This window comes from Lissotriton vulgaris, chromosome 5 (assembly GCF_964263255.1).
Source record: "Lissotriton vulgaris chromosome 5, aLisVul1.2, whole genome shotgun sequence".
NCBI classification, from domain to species: Eukaryota; Metazoa; Chordata; class Amphibia; order Caudata; family Salamandridae; genus Lissotriton; species Lissotriton vulgaris.
In genome coordinates this window covers 1994410210-1994424091 of record NC_141693.1, presented here as the reverse complement: position 1 = coordinate 1994424091, position 13882 = coordinate 1994410210, and the positions used below count along the sequence as shown (strand labels likewise).

Sequence of the window (13882 nt, the reverse complement as noted above, 5' to 3'; positions counted from 1 at the left end):
AAAAAACGAACGGTGATAGATCAAGCCCTGATCTTTGGACTGGGTAAGAGTGGTCTGCTTAATTCAGACACTCTGTTCATCACCACCCCCTTTTCTGAATCATTTTTGTCCACCATAAGCGTGGAAGGGTATACTCAGATGTGAGTCCCTAGCTCATTGCACCATCAGGATTCAAGCAAGCCGGGCCGAAGACGGCTGAAATGCCAGAAACCGGTCCCCGGTAGCTTGTTTCCTTCCCAGTATAAGAATTGGCTTGGTAGTTTGGTCTGCCCTGTTCCCATGATGCACTGGGCCAGGGTCAGACTAATTTGCATATAGCCAAGTTCTGAGCTGGGATGGTGCAGTGAGCTAAAAAACGGTGATGGATCAAGCCCTGATCTTTGGACTGGGTAAGAGTGGTCTGCTTAATTCAGACACTCTGTTCATCACCACCCCCTTTTCTGAATCACTCTCCAACACACATCATCACAGAGGACAAAGCAGGAAGATGGCTGCCCGGGGTGTGATGGTATCCCCCGAGGAGGGTGAACTCCACAGGTTACCAGAGACACGCACCTCGTTAAACTGATAGCGCCCTTTCTTTTCGTGACAACAGCAATTAGGGAGGGAAAAGGAGGCCTTGTTCCAAAACTGTAAGAGATGTGAAAGGCTCTTTACACGCAGCCTTCCAATGAACAGCCTCGCGTCGGATGCCTCAAATAACTGTGGACTGCATTTTCCCTCATTTTGAAGACTCCTCAATTAATGTGTATTTGATCTTCCGGGCTCTTAGTATTTTTTGGACCAGGTGGGATAGAAAAGAACAGCTAACCTATAACCTTCATTAGAAGTGGCCACGCCCGGCGATATTACCACATGTGGGTTGCAGTGTTACCGATGGAATAAAAATGAATCCTCCGTAGATTTCTATGATATAGGACATAACAGGCTGAAATTGGGGTTACTACAAAGATTCCCACATATAACCAATAATTCCATAATTTTGTTCTTGACAAAAATTCTCAAGATTTGACTTGGGGGCTATTTCCCCACAAATCCGTGCAGTATTAGTTACCGTGTGTGGTTTTATTTCATGTGATAATTAATACTGTGCGACTGTTCATACTGTTCCAAACACCCATGGTGTTGGTGCGTCATGATGCTCCTCCCCCTCCTCGTTTACCTCCGCATTATCCTCTTTAAAACTGGACTGAATTGGTCATCATTCTCTTCTTGTGGGAGAAGTTGTTCTTGCTCACAAGAGTCAGACATTCTTAAAATTATCTAAAAAAGGATTTTGAGCGACAAAGGCAAATGGTGGCTACTCTCCATCGATGAAGAAATACTGGCATAACAATTAACCGGGACGCTCGTAATTAGGCTCAAAGGCTGTGCAGAGGGTTTCCTCCAGGGCAGTTTTCCGAGGTTCCACCTGTTTGCACTTCATGGCGTTTATGACATTTCCTGGATTCGGTTAACCTTCCCCTGTGCAAAACTTTTTGCAGATTGTGAGCACATTTTTACTGCACTGTGAGATCATTCCACTCTGATCTAAAGCAGCCTAGTGGGAAATGAATGCTGGGTTACTTTATGCATCATAAATTGTACATCAGGAGTTTCATGCAGTGTATGAGGGGTTTACATAAAACTGCTGGATTTTGCGGGACAATAAAACACAATTTTATGCACTTCTAGATTACACTCTCTAAAGCAGGGGTCTTCAAACTGTGGGGCGGACCCCCTAGGGGGGACTCATGTGATGGGGAGGGGGCGAGAGGAGTTGCTCCAGGCTCTGGCAAAGAAAGCATTATGCTCTGTAATGCTTGATAATTGTTCCTGAAAGCATTAACTCTTTGACGAGAGGCACGTGTAACTTTCTCGCTCACTCACAGAGGAGAAAGTATGTCACTACAGATTGGGTTTGCGTGAGGCGGGAAGGGGTATAAATGCGCGAAATGAAGGCCACTGGGGTTGGGCTGAGCAGGAGTAGGGCTAAAGAGAGGAGGGTCAAAGGTCGTGGAAGCATGGGCTCTCTTTCTCTGTGATGTAATCAATGTGGGAATTGGAAACACTTTACTCTGGTAACACATACATTGGGGGTCAAGGCGGGCAAAACCAAGGGGTGGAGTCTGGCCCTCAGTTTATACTTTATTTTTAAACACATTCTGCCACAAAGAAACTGGCCCCAAGGAGAAATGTGACAGTAGCTGTTAGCTGTCTATGTGGCAGGTCCACTTGCAGCCATATGTAATCAGTGTCTGCAGACTCCCTTTGTGCCTCCAGACCAGAACAAGCATTTGCAATGCAATAGGTCTCGCATTTGCGAGAGTTTGAGCTATTGGCATTGTAAATGACAACACCTTTTATTTATGTGTTTTTGAAAACTTGCAAACAGTGTGTAAATACGCACTTTGTACTTATAGAAGCAAGGCTGACAGTAAAACAGGCGCAGTTACTGCCAGTCTTGCTTCTCGTAAGCAAGGACTATAAACACTGCTTTCACATTTTCAAAACACATAAATAAAAAGCATTGTTATTTACAATGCCTATAGCTCAAACTCTCGCAAATGCGAGACCTATTGCATTGCAAAAGCTTGTTAAATACTGACATCTGAAGACGTGTTAGAAAAGTAGCTCTGTTGTCGGCTGGTGTGCAGTGCACTTTGCCATCCCAGCACAAACGTGGAAGCTCCCACTACACGCCTCTGTCTTGGACATTGCACCAGTGTAAATGTAAATGTAGAGGTACTTGTATAGCACACGACTACCCGGAGGCATCTCAGCGCTTTTAAGAATACCGCTGAGGAACCCTTCCTGGCCTTTCCCTGTGAAATGCCCACTCCTGGGCACCCCCAAGGTGAAGCCAGGCATCCTAGCGTTGTTGGGGCCCTTGTGGAGATTAAGCAAGCTATTGCCCAGAGTTGCAGAGTGGGACCCATGATTAGAATAGGCACCGAGGCGAGAATTAACAGGTCAGAGGAAATTGAGCCCAAGACCGCCGAGGCAGGAATTGAACCCTGGTCCCGGGCCAGACTTCTGCATCAGGGTATGCCGCTCTAACCATTGAGCCACATTTCTCCACTGTGTGTGAATACTGAGGCAGCCACAGGGGGGCAGGGTGTGCTACTCTGTCCTTGTGTGCACAGTGGTCTGGTATCCCAGAACTGGCACATCAGCCGAGCTCTCCCAAAGCTCCTGTGTGAGCTGGAATCTCTGGGCTGAGATCCTGTGAGCATTCTTAATTAATGCAACATATTCGAGTAGAAATTTCCTTTAAATCCTTTTTTAGGTAATAAATTTCAGTGGTTAACATATCTTCTGATATGTGCTTGACTTGTAGGTTCACAGTTTCAAATCCATGGCAGGGGGCGGGAGGGGGCTGTTCTGTGTTTAATTCTTCAATGGAAGATTAAAAAAAAACCTTGAGTTTAGTGATAGTAGGATTTTTAATTAACTGCCTCAATGTAGTTCACTTTAAATGTTCTATTCAAATATTCAAATGCTGCCCTTTTCATCTTCAAATTGCAAGTGCTTGTAGAAACTAAAATGTGTAAGGTAATAAAATTAAGCCATTTAAATCCATCTCACCTTTCGGATATCTTCGGTGTATTAATAGATCCTGCGAGGAGACATTAAACGCTGATTGAGCCGCAGAAGGCTGCATTCTGCAGGTTCTAGCACAGGTACGGTCGCTCATGAGGTTTGGTGTCTGCTGCTGTGATGTGTGTTTTACTTGCCGGTAAGGTAGCTTGGTCTGTTAGTGCACATGCTGCGGACGTATGTGATGTAGAGCAGTGGGCATTTGTCTGTTGTGAAGTTTCTGCAGCAGGGAAACAGTTTCTCTGTGTAGATCTAATGGTCACATGTCCCTATCGCTGTGAAATAGTTCAAGTTGTGAATATCACTAGTGCATTAGACCTACTTTACTCTACAGTTCACTAATGCCTGTCCCTGTGGGATGCATCTGCTGAGGCAGCATGCCTGGGCGACTCATCACCCCTCTCCCCTGGACATAGCCACTGCCACGCCAGGTCTCGAGGTTTTGAACTGTACTTCCTGTTGAAGACTGCCTCAAGGGGTCAGGGGGCGAGGCGGTTGGTTATTAACCCAGGTCGCCAAGTCCTCGTCCCCTTCATTGATCATGTGGAGATAAACATCTCCCCGACAGAAAAAAAGACCAGAGGAATGCTGGGACCCTAAGACTGCCCCTCTCACCGGGAGTACATAAGCTGAACTTACCCAGCATCCCGCCCAAACAGGAAGGCCGGCCGCCTGGACGGGAGATAGAGGCGTATGAATGGGACGAGGACAATTTCCTGGAGTAATGAAGATTACCGGTAAGTAATAGAGCATTACCCCGAGGACCCTAAGTCCTCATCCCGTTCATTGACAATGTGGAGAATACCAAAGCAGAAAAATGCGGCCTTCCAAACCCCCATGCGCACCCAGGAAACCACACCAAAGGCAGCAACCAAAGGGAGCATCGAAAGAGGGACCCGCAGAAAGCAACCGGCCAGCAACCCAGAACAGGACAGCAGGGACACAAACAAGGACCGGAAACAACCAAGAAAAAAACAATAGGCCAGAGCCACAACAAGGAGGCAGCCAACCCGAGAAACCAGAGTCAGAGCAACCAGGCCCAACCCCCAAAAAGGACCGAGCCAAGGGAAGCCAGCAGACAAGGCCGACCACCCCAGAACCCCCAGGAAGGAACATAGGCCCCGGCAGCCGCACAGACTCAGAGCAAACCCCGGCCGCCCCAGAGAAGGCCAAAGAAAGAAGCCAAGGCCGGGCAACCAGGTGCAGGCACAAGCACCCAGCCAACAAGGAAGGAGCCACAGCGAGAGCCCAGTAGCAGCAGAAACCCCAGGAGGCAAAAGCCTCACAGGGAAGAAGGCAGCAAACCACACCAGGACAGGACACAAAACCCCAGAGCAGCAGGGGCAGAGGAGGCCAACCCCAAAAACAACAGCAGACAACGCACCAAACAACAAAGAAGCCAGAAAAAAACCGCAAACCCAACAAAGGGAACCTCACAGGCACAGTCAGGACAGGGACTGAGCCAACCCCACACACAAGCCGAAGCAAAGGGCAGGGAGGCCGCAGAGGCAACAGCCAAAGCGGAACCCGGAGGAAGCAGAGTAGCCAGAGGCCCAAGCAGCACCAGACTCCGGACAACCAGCCGCCAGGAGAACACACCCCAAACTGCTGTTTGTCGAATGAGGTGACACGATTTTAGACTTGCTGGTATTTTAACATTCAAGCCCCGTCTCAAGAAATAGAATTCACTTCCTTTCGACATTTCGCAGAATTCAATTTAAGAAAATAAGTAAAATGTGAACAAATGCATGTGATACATGTGGGACTCGTTGGTATAGGCTTAGAGGGAGAGCTTGGTGCACAGGACAGCCCTGACCCCATTCCCACTCCCAGGGAAGCACTAACACACGGCGCAGGCTGTGGGTTTACTTATGTCTGTTCACCAATGCAGCCACATAGTGAAGAATCGTGAAGCACCGTGGGGGTCCCAGCCTGCCCCCTCTTCATCACTTCGCGGGGTCCTCGGCATTGCTTGACTGATGGCCCCCTGGTTCAGGGTTCCCACCCCAGGGGTGCGAGATGGCATTTCAGGGGGTGCGACAAAGAGGGAAAGTGTGTTCTGCATGCATTGAAAGCAGATTTGTTTTAGTTCAGTTTGGTCACCCGCCTCCCAGTATGTGGTTCAATCTCTGGTTCAAAAATAAAAAGTTGACTTTGCATCTTCAAATGTGATATTACTTTTGTAGGGGGTGCGAACATTAATCAAACATTTCCTGGGGGTACGGGCGTAGGGAAGTTTGGGAACCCCTGACCTAGTTGTTCGTAGAATCCTTAAGGCCGAAAGAGGGGATGCGAGCACATTTTAACATTTCACATTCTTTTAATGAGCCGGCAGCCACGCCATGGTGCTTGTACCCACACGTGCTGTGCCTGCTTCACCTACCTCTTGCATCCGTGTGAACCGGGCCTGAGTTTACAAAAGCAGAAATTTCACCCAATGGTCGAGTTTCTGGGTTAGCTGATGCCATTTACTGGGGTACCATACCCCCCCCCCCACCTCTGCCCCAAATGGCTGATGGTTTGATCCTTGGGCATACATTTCCTTGAGGACCTCCTGTTGACTCGGGTGTGCACGTACAAGGGCAAGACACCAGTCCTTATTGATAGTCTGGGTGGGTGGCATTGTACCCTCGCATATAGCAGGTGCCCACCTGGAAACTCGACCATTGCGGGGTGATTGCTGCTTTCACCCATATAGCGGTACAGAAGCGGTACATTTAGGGCTGGGCAGTGGTTAGTGGACTTTCCAGACAGACCTCGCTCGCAATAGTGGGAACAGTGAGGCAACAGCTCATGTGAAGTGGCGGAGAGAAACAGGTCACAGCACAAGGGAAATAGTTTTCCTTGGAGAAACAAAAAACAAAGGTTTTGGTTTTTTTTTTTTAGAGTTTTATATAGTGCGAACTAGACCCAAAGATATCGGGAATCGGAGCGCTTTACATAGCGCCAGTTTCGTTACACATTAATTTTTGTCAGGCACAGGGTGATTCAGTGATTTTCCCAGAATCACAGGATGTTGAACGTCGTTGCTGAGACTCGAACCCGGTTCCGCAGCTTCGACATCGACCGCTCTAGCCGTAAGGCTACATCCTCTCCCCAGTTAAAAGTTAAATATATGAATACACATTGTATCATTTCTTTGTACATAGCTTTCCACCTGGTGGAACTCTGCATGCGCTTCTAAAAATACTTGAGGGTTCCGTAAAAGTCAAGTTTGTTTCGTTCCTAACGTGGGAGTCAAAAGGTTATCCATAGGGATCAGCCCCACCTTGTCCGTGATGGTATTCACACACTGTGCTTCACCTGTACCTGCATGACCTGAAATGCTGTCCTATACACCAACATTCATTTTTTTGGGACCTTTCACTGAATAGTTGTTTTATTTCAGGTTGCCATAAAAGATGAAGCAGAAGAACGAAAACCAGTGTTGGCCGGCTCCAGCGATCCAACAGTCAGCCAAGACTTTATATCGGAACAAAGTTTCAACCCAGAAGAGACCCCGTTACCATCCATGCAAGGCTTTAAGTACGCCAGCTGGTCCCCGATGGGCTGCGATGCCAATGGGCGATGCCTCTTGGCCACATTGACGATGGACAACAGGCTGACTGTTTATTCCAGCCTGGACCGGCTGCAGTGGGTGTCGCTGGTGGACCTGGCCGAGCTCTATGCACAAGAGCTGCACGAAGCCAACTTCAAGCAGTGCAAGTGTCGCCTCTCCGAAGCGGAGATCCAGCGGCGGCAAAGCATGCAGACGCCAAAGTATATGGAGTGGTCGGGCCTCTGCACTACCACCAAGAAAACCCACAACAACCAGATTCTCAATGTAGGCTCAATTCTCCTAGCCGTCCTCTTTGAATATGGAAACATTGCCGTCTGGGAGTTTCAGCGTCCATTCAGGGGGAAAGAGTCCATTGTTTCCTGCGACACCATTGATTCGGGTGTGGCTGCTCCTAGCATCTTATCCTGGTGGGAGTATGAACATTCAAACCGTAAAATGCGCGGGCTCATAGTGGGTAGTGCCAACGGACCAATTAAGATCCTCCCCGTTAACCTGGCGCCAGTCAAGGGCTACTTCACAGTGAGGCTTCCCTTGGTCCTGTGGCAAGATGCCGACCAGATGCCAGTGCACTGTATTCAGTGCTTTTCCTTGTACCACCCACACCTGGAATCCAACTGCAGCCTTGTGGTGGCCACACGAGGGACATATGTCTTCTGGTGTCTGCTCCAATACAGTAAAGGTAATCTAAATATCCATAACTCCCACGTCACCGGACTCCACTCCTCACCCATAATCTTCATGACTACGGACAAGCAGAACGGCGTCATTTACACCTGTATGGGAGACGGTACCGTGCTCCAGCTCAATCCTATTTTCACTGACACGGCGCTCAAATTCGAACACCAGTTGATCAATTTGAAAGACATTCTTGGCCCTGTGACTACCCACGGCATGGGGCTCAGCCCGTGCGGCGCCTACATGGCCTGCGTGACCACCGAGGGCTTGGACCGCGCCCTCCCTCTGGTGAACAAAACATTCCAAGTTCAGTTTGTCACTCTAAAGACTTTTGAGGAAGCTGCTGAGCAACTTCTGGAGTCACCTGTACAGAACCTTTTCAAACAGGTGGACTTGACAGACGTCGTACGCTGCAAAATTTTAAAAGATGAACAAATCCCTCTGTTTTTACAAGAAGCTTTGGACAAAAAGATTGAGAAGGGGGGCACATACTTCTGGCGCTTGAGATTGTTTCTACTGAGGATATATTGTCAGGCGCTAAAGAAGTCCTCCACAGAGGTTCTTTGGAGGCCCTCGCACAATGAAACTAAGATCCGGGTGTCTGATGCCTTTGTGTTACAGAGGAAAGACTCTGAGGAGGAGGACAGCAAAAAGAGACAAGTGGGAGAAACGGATCTTGCTTCATTAGGCGTGGCTGAAGGACAGGCATTGATGGAGGAGAAGGTCCTAGAGCTGCAAGGGAAGATCGAAGCAGTAGAAATGCGAGTTGTCCGTGAGCACATGAAACGAGTCCTGGGAGAGGTTTACCTGCACACACAGTGCGCCGACGATACTAGCATTCCGGTGAGCGGCATCTGCGACTTCATAACGTCTGACGAGAAGTATGACGACCATGCCGCGCGGGTAAGTCTTGAGAAACATAAACTGATTATTTTCTGGTTATTTGTCTCTCCAATCATCTTTAGTGATAGCGGCATATTTAGCTCAGGATTCTGCATGTACATGAGTGATTGCCAGCAGCTCACTGGTGTAATGTTGCATCGTTTGGTCCAACGGAGACTTCTGACTTTCTTGGCTCCGTCCCAATTCTGCCTCCGAATACCAAGACACCACCATTTGGGTTTAGCATGGAACAAGTTTGTCGTTTTCATGCAATGTACACTTCTTCCACAGTACCCAACTAGTTGTTAAAGTTGAGCTCTTTTCTCTAAAGGCTAATAACCTCCCACCCAGCACACCGTTTTCTTACCAGTTGCTAGTGTAGCCGCCTAGAACTTCTTGAACATTCCTGGCTCGGTGCTATCTTTTGGACATCCTGGCCATCACTGATGGATCTTGCAGAGGGTGTGCCCTGCTTGCACACTAGGTCAGAATATTAACCTGTGATTCTTATTGAACCTTGAGTTCTCAATACTTTGTAACACTGCACCTGGGACTGGAATAGATCCTTGGGGGATAATACAAAATCACGTCATTGATTGTGTTGGTGAAAGGGGCAGGCTGGGTAAATACTCAGACAAGGACCTTAGTCCATAGGGCTTTCATGAGTTCGAGGAGGCCGGGTTCCAGTGGAAGCCCTACATTAGGGGTGCCAAGGCAAGTTGTGTTTCCAGGTCAGCAAAGGTCAGTGACAGGAGGTCACCGGTAGATAGGCTCTTGGGGAAGCTGCATGTAAGCGTTGGGGGATCCATTGCTTTTCCGATTTGTGACAGCCATTTCCAAGTAATGTAAGCAGTTTCCTGTTCAACTTTGTTTGCATCACTTGGAAAAGGGTTATTGGAGGCAGGGGGATAAACCTGTCCATCTTCAGTGTAAGCGACATTAAGGCGGTGGTACCGGAGTGTCTTCTTGCCCATACGCAACAGATCCTTAGGACAAAGCACAGTCCCAAAGCGAGGTGATATTGCTGGAGTGTCCCCTGATCTGTGTGAGACACTTTTGAAACAAAAGGAAGCTGCTGCTTAAAACCCACATTGGACTGATGAGTAAAAGGGGTCTTTGTTCCTTCAAAAATAATATGATTTGATGCACACAGAAGGCGAAAAATGTCAAAGAAGCAAAATATGTGTAGTAATGGATTTCAGAATGACTTTACGTGCAAGGGGAGTCATCAAGGTGCCAGGCTTGTCTCAATTGTCCCATTGTGATCTGTGTAGGAGTGGTTTAGCGCAGCGTTTCCCAAAATGTGGGTCACAACACTCTGGTGGTCAGCAACCAGTTTTTTGGTGAGTCGTGAAAGTCGGCAATAAATAACAAGCATTAGCAATGCAATAGGTCTCACATTTACACAAGTTTAAGCTATTGGCATTGTAAATGACAATGCCTTTTATTTATGTTTTAAAACCGAAAACAAAAATAAAAGGCATTGTCATTTGCAATGCCAATAGCTCAAACTCACGTAAATGCGAGCCCTATTTATTGCATTGCAAATTCTTGTTGTAATTCCATTGGACACCCTGTGAGTTGCTGAGGGTAAGACGTTTTCTCCAGTGGTATTGTGTGGCCATAGTCCTTCACATGTCAGGGATCTTGTTGTCACTTTTCGTAAGTGGGTTTTCACACACTGAGAGACCCAGATGCTGTGTCCCCTCCACTGTCTGTTTCTCAGAGTTATCCACTTGTAGTTGATGCCACAATCTTCCCCAGAAGCCTTGACCTGATCACATACAAACTTCTAGATGAGTCCACCATGACCCCGCCCTCTTTTATGAGTAATGGGTATTAAATCCCAGCAGCAATAGATGAATGTCGGTATACGACCTCACTGCCTGAAGAAAAGTGAAAGTCTTATATTCTTAAAGTGTTCGTGGTATGGCGATCTGGCATGTTAACAGGGCTGGTGTGTTCGCAAAATTGACGTATGGCATCAATGATGTGCAGAGTTTTGTAAGGGCACTGTTTTCGGTTGGGACATATGGCTCTGGATTTCAGTGTGGGTAACATGTCTTCATTGTAGTGCCTGGAGTGTTGGTGTCCATACTATTGTTTGTGGGTTGATAACTTAATACTGCTGTGTGAGGGCTAATGTATACAGTCTGCTGTCTAAAGGTCAATACATTTACCCTGAGTCTACTCGGAAGGTGTTGCACGTACGTCAATATCCTTGTGAGGGTGTATGCCTTTACACAGGTATCGGCGTAAAGCCTGATGCTATTGAACTGGTTGCAACACACGTGCTAATGTCTGTACTGGGAAACCTGTGGAAGGGTATTAACTGTCAAAGGTAGTGGCAAAACTGCTGTGAACGTGACCAGTGAATAGGAAGATGGGTGCCTGGTATAGTCACACTTAGTAGGAAATGTACCTTGTGGTGCTTGCTGTTGGCTGTCTTCGAAGCTTATAATCAAGGGGGCTACGGCCCCCTTTGGCAACCGGTGCTCCTCCTCCAGGATCCTCCTGAACACTCTCGGACCCTGGGGGGCCACCTCTAAGTTTCTTCTTCCCTTGCCTCCCGTCCCCCTCTCCTGCTTGGCCCTGTATTCTGGCCTAACACCATCCGCTTCTACGCTCTCCTCTGGCCGCCGCAGGGAGGGGGACCGGAATCGCTAATAAGAGCGCCGCCCTCCTCTAGCAGCATATAAAGACGAGACGGATGAGACCACGGTCAGCGTGACTGTTTCTGGGTTAGGGTCAGCGCAGAATAGCTCAATGCGCTCAATCCCTCCCTCACCAATCACGTTAGGCGTGAGTATTTGCATTTGACGTCATGGTCGGTCCCCAGACCCTATCCTTCATTTCGTTAGTGACGATAATCGCGCCACTGCACTTTTGTTGGTGGTTGACCGTAGTTTAGAAGCTGCATGGGGAAGTTAAAGTGTAAACCTTAAAGAACCCAGCATCGTGAAAGCCCCACGGTTCGTTCTCTTCACATACAAGACGGCACAACGTGAAACCGAAGGGTGAACATCGACACGCCCTTGGGACAGCGAGTCTACTGCGTGTCTTGTGCACATGCCAGTAGGCTCTCTGATTGGTTGACAAGGTCCACCAATCACAGTGCTTATTTGGTAGTTGCCAATGAATTCGAGAGCCGGCAGGCAGCGTAAGCAAGACATGCCGTGGACTCGTTGTCCCAAGGGCGTGTCAAAACAATTATAGGGTGGTAAAAAAAAGCGCTGCACACCAATCACAACAGAAAGTTTTACATAAATATAGACATTGCCCAATTGAAAGCATGCGCGGTAACAGAAGTCCCTCTGCACAAACTACTTTACCCCAATAAATCTCGCTACGCGAGCAGTGCATGCGCGCTGCAACGCTAGGGGAGACTTAATAAGAAGCCTTTAAATTCTGTATTTATCTTGTCACTACTGCTGCGCTTCAAAGACAGAGGTCATGTCTGAGGACAACCTGCTGCTTATGTTTTTTTAGCACGCGGATTGGTGTTTACAAACTTCTTTCACTGCAGTCAGAGAAACAAAAGTAAAGTTAATTCTGAGACATTCTTCCTGGGGTACAAGGAGTGTGAAATGAAAGGCTGTAGGATATCATGTAAATACCTGTAAAAGAATTGTGCACATTCAGCAGGTAGAAAAGCACAAATTAAGTACATTTTTTTGTAATTCTGAAGTCTGATGGAAGCAAAGATTTTAATAGGATGAAAACAAATCAAGTTACTTTACTTGACGGTGCGCAAATGATAAATATTCACTGTAATCCAGTTTTCCACACATTATCATTTTTTGTGCAATATAATTACATCAGGAAAACTGTAAGTCTGTGTCAATTTAGCAAGCATTTCAATAGATAATGTGCTGTCTCTAAATGACAGTGCGCTGCCACACGATGCTTTAGTTACATTAAAAATCACCCAGCCTCATGTTTATTGAAGCTAGGCGGGTCTTGGAGGTTTGTCATTCTATAAAGTAGGTCTAACGTTTGGGAAACTCAGTTTTAGGGCCTTATTTGTGCGCCTAAAAGCGGGGATGTCCATTGTATTGAGTGCATTGATGTCAGCGGCATTCCAAATATGGCGGGTGTTGGCAGATGTCTCGCTCTGCCGTGCCATTTAGCAGTGTCCCATATTCCTACACAAGTAAGCTTATATGGGATAAAGTTAAGTTTAGCCCTTGTGATGAATGGCAACCTCCCTTATCTTCGCTTGAGTCCCAGCCTCTCTTTTCAGCACAACCTAGAAGCCTATGAAAAGATCTGTGGCCTGCTTTTGCTTTCAGGGGCCTTCGCACAGAATTTTCTTATTGTCTGCCTTGTTTTGCAGGTTCTGATCGGATATGTGTTAATGAACAAGAAGTTTTTCCACGAGCGCTGCAGCTTGTGCAAAGAGGTCCTGCCTTTCGCTGATCGCAAACAGGCCGTCTGTTCGAATGGACACATATCGCGAAGGTATGCATCCTTTGGTTCGGTGCTGAAAGGATTCCAGTACCAGTATCCCGCAGATCCCAAAACTCCAGGTGTCCTCATGGAAACGGAGGCTGAAGTAGTAGGTCTCCTCTGTCAGTGCTTGTACTGGTGGGAAACAAATTGCCAAACATCATAAAAAGCCATTGCATCACATGTCAACACAACGAGATGATGGACGGAGCGCTGAAACCTTGCAACCACTCACCCACAGTCAAGAGATCTTGGTTTAATCCATCATTCTTTTGCTCACTAGACCACCCCAGTTTGGACCCAGCAATAATCAAATCAGTCTTGACCCTGCTCTACATGGGAACAATCCAGCCTGAACTGCCAGACCAGGTCCTCCCTGGAGGTGATTGGACTGGGGGTGAGTAGTTGAAACGTTTCTGCACTCCGTACATCGTCTTGTTGTGTTTGCTAGTGCATCACATGTCAGCAAATCATTTAAAACAGAAACACAGCTGCAAGATGACTTTTACTCACACATGCATCAAACGCATGTTTACCTGTTCATTATGACATGGCGGACATTTTTTTTACAGGAAGTTTACCATTCCAAGATAGCAGGCACCAACTTTGGTGTAGTAAATTAAAAATGTTTTTTCAAAAGCCCATTATAAAGGAGCAGCCCCACAACAAATTGCAACTGCTAGCATAGGACAGTCTTGCGAGGGTTTGTAAAATAAAATTAAAGTCGGAGGGAGAGCT

At 47.3% G+C, this 13882-nt stretch overlaps 1 protein-coding gene across 1 annotated transcript in view; it reads left to right on the top strand.

Annotated features, from left to right (window-relative positions):
- LOC147717978 (general transcription factor 3C polypeptide 4-like) overlaps nucleotides 1–13882 on the top strand; it is a 48716-nt gene that overhangs the window by 16084 nt on the left and 18750 nt on the right. Inside the window, exons 2-3 of the mRNA XM_086924759.1 lie at nucleotides 6968–8716; nucleotides 13032–13156. Of these exons, the coding sequence (XP_086780885.1) occupies nucleotides 6968–8716; nucleotides 13032–13156 (1874 nt within the window). The remainder of the gene's footprint in view (nucleotides 1–6967; nucleotides 8717–13031; nucleotides 13157–13882) is intronic.